Source organism: Haliotis rubra, unplaced genomic scaffold (assembly GCF_003918875.1).
Source record: "Haliotis rubra isolate DU_JTF1 unplaced genomic scaffold, ASM391887v1 Scf239, whole genome shotgun sequence".
NCBI classification, from domain to species: domain Eukaryota; kingdom Metazoa; phylum Mollusca; class Gastropoda; order Lepetellida; family Haliotidae; genus Haliotis; species Haliotis rubra.
In genome coordinates this window covers 1,305,925-1,321,322 of record NW_025766436.1, presented here as the reverse complement: position 1 = coordinate 1,321,322, position 15,398 = coordinate 1,305,925, and the positions used below count along the sequence as shown (strand labels likewise).

At 43.0% G+C, this 15,398-nt stretch overlaps 1 protein-coding gene across 1 annotated transcript in view; it reads right to left on the bottom strand.

The window, feature by feature from the left end:
* The window catches only part of LOC124278532 (myoferlin-like), a 151,502-nt gene that overhangs the window by 83,803 nt on the left and 52,301 nt on the right, over positions 1-15,398 (bottom strand). Inside the window, exons 7-15 of the mRNA XM_046714261.1 lie at positions 11,107-11,301; positions 10,933-10,983; positions 9,792-9,938; positions 9,375-9,418; positions 8,074-8,156; positions 6,489-6,592; positions 6,228-6,296; positions 5,353-5,396; positions 2,066-2,142 (exon numbers count right to left, since the gene is read on the bottom strand). Of these exons, the coding sequence (XP_046570217.1) occupies positions 2,066-2,142; positions 5,353-5,396; positions 6,228-6,296; positions 6,489-6,592; positions 8,074-8,156; positions 9,375-9,418; positions 9,792-9,938; positions 10,933-10,983; positions 11,107-11,301 (814 nt within the window). The remainder of the gene's footprint in view (positions 1-2,065; positions 2,143-5,352; positions 5,397-6,227; positions 6,297-6,488; positions 6,593-8,073; positions 8,157-9,374; positions 9,419-9,791; positions 9,939-10,932; positions 10,984-11,106; positions 11,302-15,398) is intronic.

Here is a 15,398-nt window from a genome sequence, read left to right as displayed (position 1 = left end):
AGTGGCCTGAATGTGAATCTGATGGGAACGGCCTGAATGTGAATCTGATGGGAGTGGCCTGAATGTGGTGCTGATGGGAGTGGCCTGAATGTGAATCTGATGGGAGTGGCCTGAATGTGGTGCTGATGAGAGTGGCCTGAATGTGAATCTGATGGGAGCGGCCTGAATGTGGTGCTGATGAGAGTGGCCTGAATGTGAATCTGATGGGAGTGGCCTGAATGTGGTGCTGATGAGAGTGGCCTGAATGTGGTGCTGATGAGAGTGGCCTGAATGTGAATCTGATGGGAGTGGCCTGAATGTGGTGCTGATGGGAGTGGCCTGAATGTGAATCTGATGGGAGTGGCCTGAATGTGGTGCTGATGAGAGTGGCCTGAATGTGAATCTGATGGGAACGGCCTGAATGTGAATCTGATGGGAGTGTGAATGTGGTGATGGGAGTGGCCTGAATGTGAATCTGATGGGAGTGGCCTGAATGTGGTGCTGATGAGAGTGGCCCTGAATGTGAATGTGATGGGAGTGGCCTGAATGTGGTGCTGATGAGAGTGGCCTGAATGTGGTGCTGATGAGAGTGGCCTGAATGTGAATCTGATGGGAGTGGCCTGAATGTGAATCTGATGGGAGTGGCCTGAATGTGGTGCTGATGAGAGTGGCCTGAATGTGAATCTGATGGGAGTGGCCTGAATGTGAATCTGATGGGGAGTGGCCTGAATGTGGTGCTGATGATGGCTGATGTGAATCTGAGGGAGCCTGAATGTGCCCTGAATGTGAATGGCCTGATGTGGAGTGATGCCTGAATGTGAATCTGATGGGAGTGGCCTGAATGTGGTGCTGATGAGAGTGGCCTGAATGTGAATCTGAAATGTGGTGCTGATGGGAGTGGCCTGAATGTGAATCTGATGGGAGTGGCCTGAATGTGAATGCTGATGGGAGTGGCCTGAATCTGATGGGAGTGGCCTGAATGTGGTGCTGATGGGAGGCCCTGAATGTGGTGCTGATGAGAGTGGCCTGAATGTGAATCTGATGGGAGTGGCCTGAATGTGGATGGAGTGGCCTGAATGTGAATCTGATGGGAGCCGGCCTGAATGTGGTGCTGATGAGTGAGTGGCCTGAATGTGAATCTGATGGGAACGGCCTGAATGTGAATCTGATGGGAGTGGCCTGAATGTGAATCTGATGGGAGTGGCCTGAATGTGGTGCTGATGGGAACGGCCTGAATGTGAATCTGATGGGATGGGAGCGGCCTGAATGTGGTGTGAATCTGATGGGAGTGGCCTGAATGTGAAATGTGAATCTGATGGGAACGGCCTGAATGTGAATCTGATGGGAGTGGCCTGAATGTGGTGCTGATGAGAGTGGCCTGAATGTGAATCTGATGGGAGTGGCCTGAATGTGAATCTGATGGGAGTGGCCTGAATGTGAATCTGATGGGAGTGGCCTGAATGTGATGCTGATGGGAGTGGCCTGAATGTGAATCTGATGGGAGTGGCCTGAATGTGGTGCTGATGAGAGTGGCCTGAATGTGAATCTGATGGGAACGGCCTGAATGTGAATCTGATGGGAGTGGCCTGAATGTGGTGCTGATGGGAGTGGCCTGAATGTGATGCTGATGGGAGTGGCCTGAATGTGGTGCTGATGGGAACGGCCTGAATGTGAATCTGATGGGAGTGGCTTGAACGTCAGCTGGAGTTGCTATGCACCTAACACTGAGATAGGTACTCTCCCCCCCATGTCCTTGCACTGCACACAGCCTAGTCTAAGTCACGTACACCAGTGTGTGTGGAGATCAGTACTGGCTACCACACCTCACTTCAGCCAAAACGTCAAGGGTGACAGGTGGTCAACGATACAATTTTTAAAAACTTTTTCATATAATTTTACTTCAAGTGTCTAAAATGATATACAACACATACAATAGATGCACCATTCCCTTCATCAATCATTTCAGTCAGGAAATGTGTGAGCTTAAAATGACCATATATCAGTTGATTACTGCTGGGTTTACCCAGTGTGGGAGTGAGCCAGTGTGATGGACATGGGGGAGATAGTCTGGGAGGAAGGTATTCACCAGTGTCTCCTTGTGATGATATAACTGATACTGGTAAACAGAATGTTCCAACGTTGTCATCTTCATTCAGTCGATCCCTGCAGTATGAACAATGTATACACATCACATCTAATCTAGTTATACCATATTACACTTTCAAAGAGCTCTGTTGGTCCACTGTAAACAAACAGGCTGTCAGTCAAGCATCTCTATCAGTCCCTTATACACTAGCATGTTGGCACCAAGAGACTATCAATCCCATGTATGTTTACAGGGTCAGTCGAGGATCTTTATGGACACTACCATGTTCTCAGTCAAGTGGTCCTATTGGTCCCATTACACTACCATGTTCTCAGCCAAGTGGTCCTATTGGTCCCTTTACACTACCATGTTCTCAGCCAAGTGGTCCTATTGGTCCCATTACACTACCATGTTCTCAGCCAAGTGGTCCTATTGGTCCCATTACACTACCATGTTCTCAGCCAAGTGGTCCTATTGGTCCCATTACACTACCATGTTCTCAGCCAAGTGGTCCTATTGGTCCCATTACACTACCATGTTCTCAGCCAAGTGGTCCTATTGGTCCCATTACACTACCATGTTCTCAGCCAAGTGGTCCTATTGGTCCCATTACACTACCATGTTCTCAGCCAAGTGGTCCTATTGGTCCCATTACACTACCATGTTCTCAGCCAAGTGGTCCTATTGGTCCCATTACACTACCATGTTCTCAGCCAAGTGGTCCTATTGGTCCCATTACACTACCATGTTCTCAGTCAAGTGGTCCTATTGGTCCCATTACACTACCATGTTCTCAGCCAAGTGGTCCTATTGGTCCCATTACACTACCATGTTCTCAGCCAAGTGGTCCTATTGGTCCCATTACACTACCATGTTCTCAGTCGAGTGGTCCTATTGGTCCCATTACACTACCATGTTCTCAGCCAAGTGGTCCTATTGGTCCCATTACACTACCATGTTCTCAGCCAAGTGGTCCTATTGGTCCCATTACACTACCATGTTCTCAGCCAAGTGGTCCTATTGGTCCCATTACACTACCATGTTCTCAGCCAAGTGGTCCTATTGGTCCCATTACACTACCATGTTCTCAGTCAAGTGGTCCTATTGGTCCCATTACACTACCATGTTCTCAGTCAAGTGGTCCTATTGGTCCCATTACACTACCATGTTCTCAGCCAAGTGGTCCTATTGGTCCCATTACACTACCATGTTCTCAGCCAAGTGGTCCTATTGGTCCCATTACACTACCATGTTCTCAGCCAAGTGGTCCTATTGGTCCCATTACACTACCATGTTCTCAGCCAAGTGGTCCTATTGGTCCCATTACACTACCATGTTCTCAGTCAAGTGGTCCTATTGGTCCCATTACACTACCATGTTCTCAGTCAAGTGGTCCTATTGGTTCTGTGACAACTACGATGTGGTCAAGTGTCACTTGTTTATGCCAACATAATGCCTTGCTCACCCTGTGTTCATTGCTTGAAACCTCTAGAATAAGATTTGTACAATTACAATAACACTCGCACAGATAACTCTATGATCTTTGTGATTTCAAATAAACATCCTTTTCACATATTAACAATATTTCAGCAAACCAGAGCATTTCTCATTGTATTTCTACAGCATGAGGTTATGTGGTAATGGTAAGAAATTTTGAAAGAATCGCTTTAATTATATACAAAGACCCATCTCAAGACAAAATTACTTATGGTGTTTCCTGGTTGTCGACCACAATTATGTTAACTGTTACACCACATGCTTACAGACAATACGTACCATATAGAGCAACGACACACAACACAAACAACAGACATGCCAGCAACATGGCTGCACAGTGATTCAGACAAACACTGTCAAATACACATGGTGCATGTTAGTTCCCAAGTTCAACAGGTAATGACAGCTACTCTGATAGAGCCCCCTATCACTTGATCTGTTCAACAGTCATGTTACTGCTTGTAGCATGACAGAACAGCCACCATAAGCAGTTGTTCCTGTGAGTCAAAGACAAACATTCTGTTGGACAATGCCACATGAAGATGAGACATACACCTTGAAGAACTGATGGACAGGAGAAAGTTACATGAAGGATGAAGGTTGTTAGAAGCACAGATGAAGCCCAATGCAATATTCTTGACCCCAGGTTAGGAGGTATTACAGTCCCAGCTAACACTGATCAAGCAGGGATATAGCATGTTTCCTACACAACCACCATGAAGCTCTGCCCTGTGCCATTGTGCTATCACAGGTCTGACAACATGCTTGTAATGTTAAACACATGAAGCTATCCTAACAGGAGGGTTTGCTGATACATGGGGGAGCTAAAGGGATACACTCACTCCCGGTCCTACACACAACATCACCACATCCCTGTACAGCATCACAGCACTACTTGCACACCCAGTTGTCATCATGGAGCACAGGTGAGTGGTGGGCTGTTGTGTGCAGGAGGGAGATCGGGAGTACAAACAAAACCAACCCAGCTCCCCAGGAGCAGAAACAGAAGTGGTGTTGAGAATGCAGGAACAAATGGTATCATCATCGTTGACACGGTCCCTGTAGTCACAAGAAACATTAACAATGCATAATTTGTAGTTTACAGAGAACTATTTCTTGTATTTAATCAAAGTTGTCATACACATATATGAAAATATGTCTACTGGCTTGGCTTGGCTTGGCTTGGCTTGGCTTGGCTTGGCTATAATCACCTCATGATGAGAATAAACCCATTGTGGAAAAAATGTTGCAGTTTCCCTCTCTACCTAGACAAGTAACTTTATGCTTAACAAAATCAATCTTAATGATAGTAAGCAGCAGCTACCTTACTTCAGAGTCTAAATGAATACCTTGAAACACGTAATAGATTCATCCCCCACCTCCCATAAAGAAAAAGAAAAGCCGAAACAGCAAAGACAGGAACAGAAAGACAATAGGCATCACAGATCAAAAACCTGAGATACAGGAAAACTAATTAGAATAGTGGGGCATCTGAGTTCCTTGCTGTACCTTGTGTACAAACAACTCTGTTGCAAGGATGAGATCAAACATCAAACATTCAGAGTGAAACCAGTCTTAATTACTCAAGTAATACTTGTACATAACAGCGTAAAACACTTCAGTATGAGAGTTACAATATATCAATATCCTTGACATGTGCTAGCTGGTCAACACTTTGGATGTAGAGATGAATGAAAACATGAATATCATTTCTCACGACTGTGTAATTTCTCACATAACACTATCTGTATGACCTGACCCAACACTTGCAGATGTCAATGGAAACTTACCAGTCTCGAATCATGAATTTTATTCTCTCACACATGGATGGAAACTGAAACAGACAACAGGCTATTGCAACACACTGTCTCAGACTGTAAATGAAAAGTTCTATGATCATCATGGCTGCAGGGGTAACTTCTTCTCTCGGTCCAGAACGCAAAACCAGTTAACAGGGGTAGTTGGTTGTCTCGCCAGAAACACAATTCCAGCACTGTGTATGAGTGTATGATTTCAGCTTAGAGACTGAGCTCTTATGGCCAGAACTCTCCACCGTGTCCACATAGGATCCAATCCCGTCTGGCTTTGACAGTGTCTGCATGGGGACCTAGGTATTCTGGCCTGGACTCCCCTGTGTCTGCATGGGGACCTAGATATTCTGGCCTGGACTCCCCTGTGTCTGCATGGGGACCTAGATATTCTGGCCTGGACTCCCCTGTGTCTGCATGGGGACCTAGGTATTCTGGCCTGGACTCCCCTGTGTCTGCATGGGGACCTAGATATTCTGGCCTGGACTCCCCTGTGTCTGCATGGGGACCTAGATATTCTGGCCTGGACTCCACTGTGTCTGCATGGGGACCTAGGTATTCTGGCCTGGACTCCCCTGTGTCTGCATGGGGACCTAGATATTCTGGCCTGGACTCCCCTGTGTCTGCATGGGGACCTAGGTATTCTGGCCTGGACTTTACAGACTCTTTAACTGGTGACCTAGGTACTTTGTCCTGGACTAAAAAATGTCTGACTGGGGTCAGAGATATTCCAGAGGAATATGCATAGATTGCCTGGAGATCTACATGTTCTGTCCTGGTCTCCCCAATGTCTGACTGGTCACCAACAGATTCTGACTTGTAACCTGCATAAGGTCAACTTGTGAAAAGTGCCATACCTGCAGTCCTAACCGAAGCTCCTGGTTCCACTCAGGATGATCACAGCAGTACATGATCTTTGACTTCACCTACAAACACAACACACTTGCTCATGATCTGATAGCAACTCTGATACCACAATCAACACTGGAACTACTAGATATGGTTTTCATTTGAAATTATCAAAAATGGGATCAGTTGAACAAACTACAAAATAATAACCCTTTTGGGGTAATAACGCCAGTTAATACTGTCCAAGTACAATACAAAAACTCACTGACCTCTTTTCCTGCAAAAGAGAAGACAAAGTAGGGGTCTACCAGCTCCTTCTGTTCTTCGCCGATGTTGAACACTTTCTTCACTCCCTCCATGAAGGCCGAGTCCACTGTAAGGAACACACATACAATTGATAGTATCACACAGGGACACCGTCTAGTACATCAAACACAGGCCACTGTCATCCACATCACACAGGGCCACTGTCTTCCACATCACACACAGGCCACTGTCTTCCACATCACACACAGGCCACTGTCTTCCACATCACACACAGGCCACTGTCTTCCACATCACACACACAGTCTTCCACATCCACATCACACACAGGCCACTGTCTTCCACATCACACACAGGCCACTGTCTTCCACATCACACACTGTCTTCCACACACAGGCCACTGTCTTCCACATCACACACGGCCACTGTCTTCCACATCACACACAGGCCACTTCCACATCTTCCACATCACACACAGGCCACTGTCTTCCACATCACACACAGGCCACTGTCTTCCACATCACACACAGGCCACTGTCTTCCACATCACACACAGGCCACTGTCTTCCACATCACACACAGGCCCACTGTCTTCCACATCACACACAGGCCACTGTCTTCCACATCACACACACACGGGCCACTGTCTTCCACATCACACACAGGCCACTGTCTTCCACATCACACACAGGCCACTGTCTTCCACATCACACACAGGCCACTGTCTTCCACATCACACACAGGCCACTGTCTTCACACTGTCTTCCATCATCACACAGGGCCACTGTCTTCCACATCACCACAGGGCCACTGTCTTCCACATCACACAGGGCCACTGTCTTCCACATCACACAGGGCCACTGTCTTCCACATCACACACGGCCACTGTCTTCCACATCACACACAGGCCACTGTCTTCCACATCACACACAGGGCCACTGTCTTCCACATCACACAGGGCCACTGTCTTCCACATCACACAGGGCCACTGTCTTCCACATCACACACAGGCCACTGTCTTCCACATCACACACAGGGCCACTGTCTTCCACATCACACACAGGGCCACTGTCTTCCACATCACACAGGGCCACTGTCTTCCACATCACACACGGCCACTGTCTTCCACATCACACACAGGGCCACTGTCTTCCACATCACACAGGGCCACTGTCTTCCACATCACACAGGGCCACTGTCTTCCACATCACACACAGGCCACTGTCTTCCACATCACACAGGGCCACTGTCTTCCACATCACACACGGCCACTGTCTTCCACATCACACACAGGCCACTGTCTTCCACATCACACAGGGCCACTGTCTTCCACATCACACACGGCCACTGTCTTCCACATCACACAGGGCCACTGTCTGCCACATCACACAGGGCCACACACTGGGCAATTTTGTATATGCAAATACACAACATTTATGTATATTGGTATGAAGCTGACTTAGTAATTTTTAGCACAGATTTACAACTACTGATCATGTTGTCAGTATGTCATTACTGAAATGTTCACAATTATTAGTTGGATCAGCAGTCATATCCTATATAATGGTCATATACAGATCAGTAGCTTACTTCTGGGTATGTCCTCAGCACGGTACAGTCGGAGCAGGAAGGTTGCAGGTCGCAGCTGTACCCCAGCTGGACGCAGCAGATTACTGCAGAGAAATATTAGACACTAACTCCACACATCTTTGAAAACATTATTCAAGTACTTTACATATGTTCTTGTAACTTATATGTGAAGAACACTACACATCCTTTTAATACAGTAAACTTTGCTAATATTCACTCTACAAAAACAAAAGTACTTAATGGAAACTAGGATCTCACAAAATGCTATCAAATACCTGAATGACACACAGATACATGAGGCCGGGATTGGATGTTTAATGGGGTTTTTTGTTATCAATATAAAATAGCCTTTCTGGAAATAAAAAGAACATCAGTTTTCAGCTACGACACCAAATGATGACAAAGATGAAAACACATGCCCATAGAAAGGGGCATAACTCTGCAAATGCCTAAAACTTGTCCCTTAAAACTCAGCTCACCGGATGAGAATACAAAACATTTAATATTTGTTTTGTTATCCAGAAATGAAAGTATACCCATGAAATATTTATTTTAGAGCTACTTTTAAGTATAAATTGTTAGAAATGATGAAAGTGTAGTACATGAACAGGAATTCTAAAAATATTCTTAAATAAGTGAGCAGTTGTATTCACCAAATATACAAATGGATCTCTCAAAAAGGACAAAGAATATTTAATCTAAATTCTTCTTTGTTAATGTTTCAAACAAGTAGAGGTTTTTTTCTAAGTGCTGCATTTGTTTTTACACATAATTTGATTTAATTTAATTTGCATTGGTGACAAAGACCATTTGTCATTTGATTAACAAATGTATGATTAATCCAGTGATGCATGTATCACAGCTGAGCTTGAAATATGTGTGACATAATAGGTTTTTCATTACTGATACTGCAAACATGATCACAAGCCTGAAAGACAGGACATTCACCTCAACATTTTGAGTTTGCATAATTCCTCAAACATTCTTAATGATTCTTGGGTTACTGGCTATGTTTCAGAGTTCCAATTTGAGATATCTGTGATTACTAATATTCGAGCTTTTTAATAACATGTAAATATCTGATGTTAAGATGTCAAACCATGCAAGACAAATTCAGGGCAATGTGATTTAATAATCTGTAAAACATGTCAATGCTTACAATGTTCCTCAGTTTTGAACAGTAGTTTATTTCAAAGTCTGGGTTGATGTGGAAGCATATACACATCCCTGTGGTGACCAGGGAGGTCAAGTACATTTATGGGGGCTGGGATTGGATGTGATCCAGAACAAGAAATACCCACCTTTCAATGTCCTCATCTTCGTCTGCTGACGTTGATTTCATACTCTAAACAAAGCATATACTATGACACGTCACACAGGGCAATGTTTTGGTACAACTTCAGTTTAAGGAGACTCAATACAGTATTCCTCATAAATACATAAATGAACATGATGCACAGATCTCTAGGTGTACCATGTGCTTGGTCAGATGATGCTCCTTCTTGTCACGGATGTATGGAAGGAAGCAATTCTTTATTTTTAAAGCAAAAAATGCATTTTTTCTTTCAACAAACTACTAACAGCAATGTATAAAACTGGCTATTCAAACATGCATAAATGGAGAAACAACTGTCAAATCTGATTTTCAACATAGCTGCATTGGACTGGATACAAAACAGTAAAGCAGACTCCCTTTTGCAGACTCTGCATGCCCTTACCGGTGCCTCATCCCCAGGCCCAAGTACCACAGCACAAATCTTGAGATAGCCCTTGGCCCCCGCCATGGAGTCCTCCGGGTCACTGAGCAGGAGCCACTTGTTGATGAAGGCATGTTGTGGGGCGTCATACACCAGGCCGATATCACACTGTAACCAACAATTGGGGCACGTACATACACACCTCTACATGCAACACTATTATAGACACGCACCTTCAGCAGCATGGGGCTCACCTGTAGGCCTGCGTGAAGGTACAGCACCTTATTTCCCAGAATGCTACTGACTAGATACAGGCCTGCCATGTTGCCTCAGAATAAAACTACATTTTCTTCTGATACCCTTCATTATTTATGTTCATGCTTCTACAGTACCGCTATCTCCATCTAAAACTTAGGAAATGCCAAATCTGGGGAAATTGTTGTTAGACCACTACATGAAAGTTCGGCCATTTAAAGGAAAATAGTTGCGTTAATGTCGCTTGATGCATTAACTAATGTGAACATAGTAAGCATGACTGACTTATTAAGGAAGTTTTAGCAACATTCTTGTGAAGATTCTCAAATCAATTTAAATCAATTTCATTATTTCACTGGAATTTCTGACATGTTGAACAAATGCAGTCAGAAAATGATATCAATTTTGAAAAACCCAAACATGACACTGGACATGTTTAGAAATTAATAAAAGTTATAGGTAAAAAGACTGAATAAGAAACAAACCCACTCTCACGAAGTCTACAAAAGCACAGGAAGTGTTAATGATTTCATGTCCAAACATTAGAAAATGCTTCAGGAACAAGCTCATATGAAGAGACCTTTTTGACCTTTCTGATATTGTCCTGCTGTAGCTCCACTTGTGCCACTGTTACTTACACAGCATACTGGTGTTGACGACCAGGCTCGATACTAGCGATCATATGTGTTTGCTGACCTTTGGCAGCAGTAAGTCAGTGAATTTTGTTTAATGCCGCGGTCGGATTAAAACATTTGTTGATACTAAGAGCAATGTTCCACCTAAGTCACTCAATCCATTATAGTCATCCCTTTCTACAACCGTTTCAGTGGTGGAAGTTGTTCCAGCAGAGGATGTTAGAACATCACCACATAGATCATAACATCTGTGTATCAAGAAGAGTACAAACCTTAAAAGATCCGATGAGAGCATCTGACCGTAGTTTTCTGGAGTTGAATACCTGCAACAAACCCAGACCAGTCAAAGTGTGGTCAACCTACATATATATATATATATCATACAAATAGGAAAGTCAGTTGAAATAACTTTTGTAACCTCAAACAGGTCAGAGAATTTTCCTCACCTGAAATTCTATGAGCTCATCAAATAACTCTGCCGGAGATGCATGGAAGTTGAAAAAGAACGACTCATTCCAAAAAGGACTGTTGGTTGACTTCTTGACACGTGTCTGTTTGGTCTGGTTGAAGGTTGTGACACGTGAGACAGGTTGAATGTTGGCACCTTGTAGCTGACGGGCCTCGATCACCTTGATGCGGATCTGAAACAAGCATCATGCATGTACTGGTATATAATCTTATTAGACTATTAATTTATTAGATAAGATGTATAAGGACACATCATTCATCAATCTGTGAACTAATTACTATTATATTGTGAACAAGGTGCCAAACATTATCCATGAAAAGGACATAGAAGATGTCAGTGAAGAGATGGGTCTGCAGCAAGCAATTGATATTTTATACAGGCAATGAATGTACTGACTGAAATCTGGGTCCAGGTTAATGATTGTGATGTTTCTCTATATGGTAATCATAGGTGATTGGACATCTGGCCTTGCAGCATTCCTGTATACAGCTGGTTTTGTGTCTTAAACCTGTGTCAAAATTTCATTATTTCTGAACAAATTAGGGGCGAGGTGACGTATAAAATAGGATTCCCATTATACCGAATGTTTCAGAAACAGTTTCAGAATCAATAATAATGTCATACATATGCATGCCATTACACCATAAAAGCAAAGTCATATTTCCTAATGTATAGCCATGTGACTTTATTCTGTCATCAGCTGAAAGTCCACCTGGCTTCAGGCAGATACTTTGTTGTATCTAGAGTTGATGTTGTAGAACAGTCTAGTAGTTGTGTCTATTGTCAACACTGGTGTCAGCTGGCACGCCCCTGCAGTACACAACCAGGGCAGGCAATATTGACAGTCAGATAAACATTACACACAACAATTGGGGACAGTCTCTATGGCAATTTAACATATTGATGTCTGCAGTTATGTATTATATTGACAAAATGATTTTGCAGACTCCACACTTCTGTATCCTATATCGGCTCTGTTTCAAGTTAAAGCAGACCAGCATATGATGAAATGAATTCCTCTTATGTGCAGGGATAAAATCCTATTGTTTAAATGATTGTTTGTGCCCAATATACTAAGCCCAGTGTAATGATGACTACAGGGGTTCTCCCATGTTAAAGATGTATAGATTTTAGGTCACATTAGCATTAATTCAGCAGACGAAGGGAGACTGATCCAACATTATCTTAATGTATCAGCACAAGACAGAAGAAAAATGTGACATATTTCATATACCATGCCATACAACTACCCTGGTACAGTTATAACCATCTTATGCCATTAATTACAGCTGAAGACATCCCCACTGATGACAATGAACACTCACATACCATAGCTTCCTGCATTACATTCAAGCAGGTTCTTTATCACTTGTGGTTGGGAATCATATTAGCAATTAGTTCAAAACTAATATTTTGGTTCAAAGACTTAAAAAACATTTCTAAGGACTGGGCCAACTTTACTCCTGGTATTTTGGTTCAGTTTAACAGATTTTCTTCTGATTTTCATAATAGAATGAATAATTGTGAATTACAAATAATTATTCCTTAACCAACAAAGCCAAAATACTTATGAATTTCTCCAGGGAAGGGATACAACTGTCAAGTGTGCACTTGAGTATAATGCGCTTGCCCTAGTTCACGTTTAGAGACTTAACAACATAAGTAAACATGATTATTTGCCCTTTCAAATGCATTTACTGTTATGACAGGCAGTGTTTTATGAGGCATTATTTACACACTACATGGTGGCTAATTAAGGCGACAGATGGGGTAGTTTTGACAGGTGATGTGCATCAATAAGGCACTCCAATATGTGCAGAAAAGATCAACATACCAAGGACCAACAGCCATACTCATTTAAATGTTTGTAATAAATAACTGTCAAAACAGTTTCCTTCCATGTACTTATGAGCGAGGATGTGAGAATCCCTTTCTGGGGTCCAAGGGTCTGCTGATCTCAATAATTGACCACAATCCTGGTACCACAAGTCTTGGTTAAAGCTTGGGAACTATCACAATGATAGACCACAGTCGTGGTACCACAAGTCTTGGTTAAAGCTTGGGAACTATCACAATGATTGACAACAGTTGTGGTACCACAAGTCTTGGTTAAAGCTTGGGAACTATCACAATGATAAACCACAATCCTGGTACCACAAGTCTTGATTAAAGCTTGGGAACTATCACAATGATAGACCACAGTCGTGGTACCACAAGTCTTGATTAAAGCTTGGGAACTATCACAATGATAGACCACAGTCGTGGTACCACAAGTCTTGGTTAAAGCTTGGGAACTATCACAATGATAGACCACAGTCGTGGTACCACAAGTCTTGGTTAAAGCTTGGGAACTATCACAATGATTGACAACAGTTGTGGTACCACAAGTCTTGGTTAAAGCTTGGGAACTATCACAATGATAAACCACAATCCTGGTACCACAAGTCTTGATTAAAGCTTGGGAACTATCACAATGATAGACCACAGTCGTGGTACCACAAGTCTTGATTAAAGCTTGGGAACTATCACAATGATAGACCACAGTCGTGGTACCACAAGTCTTGGTTAAAGCTTGGGAACTATCACAATGATTGACAACAGTTGTGGTACCACAAGTCTTGGTTAAAGCTTGGGAACTATCACAATGATAGACCACAATCCTGGTACCACAAGTCTTGATTAAAGCTTGGGAACTATCACAATGATAGACCACAATCCGTGGTACCACAAGTCTTGGTTAAAGCTTGGGAACTATCACAATGATAGACCACAGTCGTGGTACCACAAGTCTTGGTTAAAGCTTGGGAACTATCACAATGATAGACCACAGTCGTGGTACCACAAGTCTTGGTTAAAGCTTGGGAACTATCACAATGATAGACAACAGTTGTGGTACCACAAGTCTTGATTAAAGCTTGGGAACTATCACAATGATAGACCACAATCCTCAGGTACCACAAGTCTTGGTTAAAGCTTGGGAACTATCACAATGATAGACCACAAGTCCTTGGGAACTATCACAATGATAGACCACAGCGTACCACAAGTCTTGGTTAAAGCTTGGGAACTATCACAATGATAGACCACAATCCTGGTACCACAAGTCTTGGTTAAAGCTTGGGAACTATCACAATGATAGACCACAATCCTGGTACCACAAGTCTTGGTTAAAGCTTGGGAACTATCACAATGATAGACCACAGTCTAACTATCACAATGATAGACCACAATCCTGGTACCACAAGTCTTGGTTAAAGCTTGGGAACTAAAGCTTGATAACTATCACAATGATAGAACCACAATCCTAGGTACCACAAGTCTTGGTTAAAGCTTGGGAACTATCACAATGATAGACCACAGTCCTGGTACCACAAGTCTTGATTAAAGCTTGGGAACTATCACAATGATAGACCACAGTCCTCAGGTACCACAAGTCTTGGATAGAACACAGTCCTGGTACCACAAGTCTTGATTAAAGCTTGGGAACTATCACAATGATAGAACACAATCCTGGTACCACAAGTATTGGTTAAAGCCCACAATCCTGGTACCACAAGTCTTGATTAAAGCTTTGGAACTATCACAATGATAGACCACAGTCCTCAGGTACCACAAGTCTTGGTTAAAGCTTGGGAACTATCACAATGATAGACCACAGTCCTGGTACCACAAGTATTGGTTAAAGCTTGGGAACTATCACAATGATAGACCACAATCCTCAGGTACCACAAGTCTTGGTTAAAGCTTGGGAACTATCACAATGATAGACCACAGTCCTCAGGTACCACAAGTCTTGGTTAAAGCTTGGGAACTATCACAATGTTAGACCACAGTCCTCAGGTACCACAAGTCTTGGTTAAAGCTTGGGAACTATCACAATGATAGAACACAATCCTCAGGTACCACAAGTCTTGGTTAAAGCTTGGGAACTATCACAATGATAGACCACAGTCCTCAGGTACCACAAGTCTTGATTAAAGCTTGGGAACTATCATCCCTTGATGACTCCAGTGCCACACATGGAATGTTACATTCTCCAAAGCTGACCTAAATACTGGCCTATACATAGCATAATTACCCAATGAACACTTATTCCACTTAAGTATATCTGTTAAATACACACCATACTGGCACCTACACAGGCCCTGACATACAGTGAAATGTCAGTCATAATAGTCAAACATGTTCTCTAATATCAATTAAAGATATCATACTGTACACAATAACAACACAGAGAAACTTGGATTAAACAATCAGTGATATAACTAC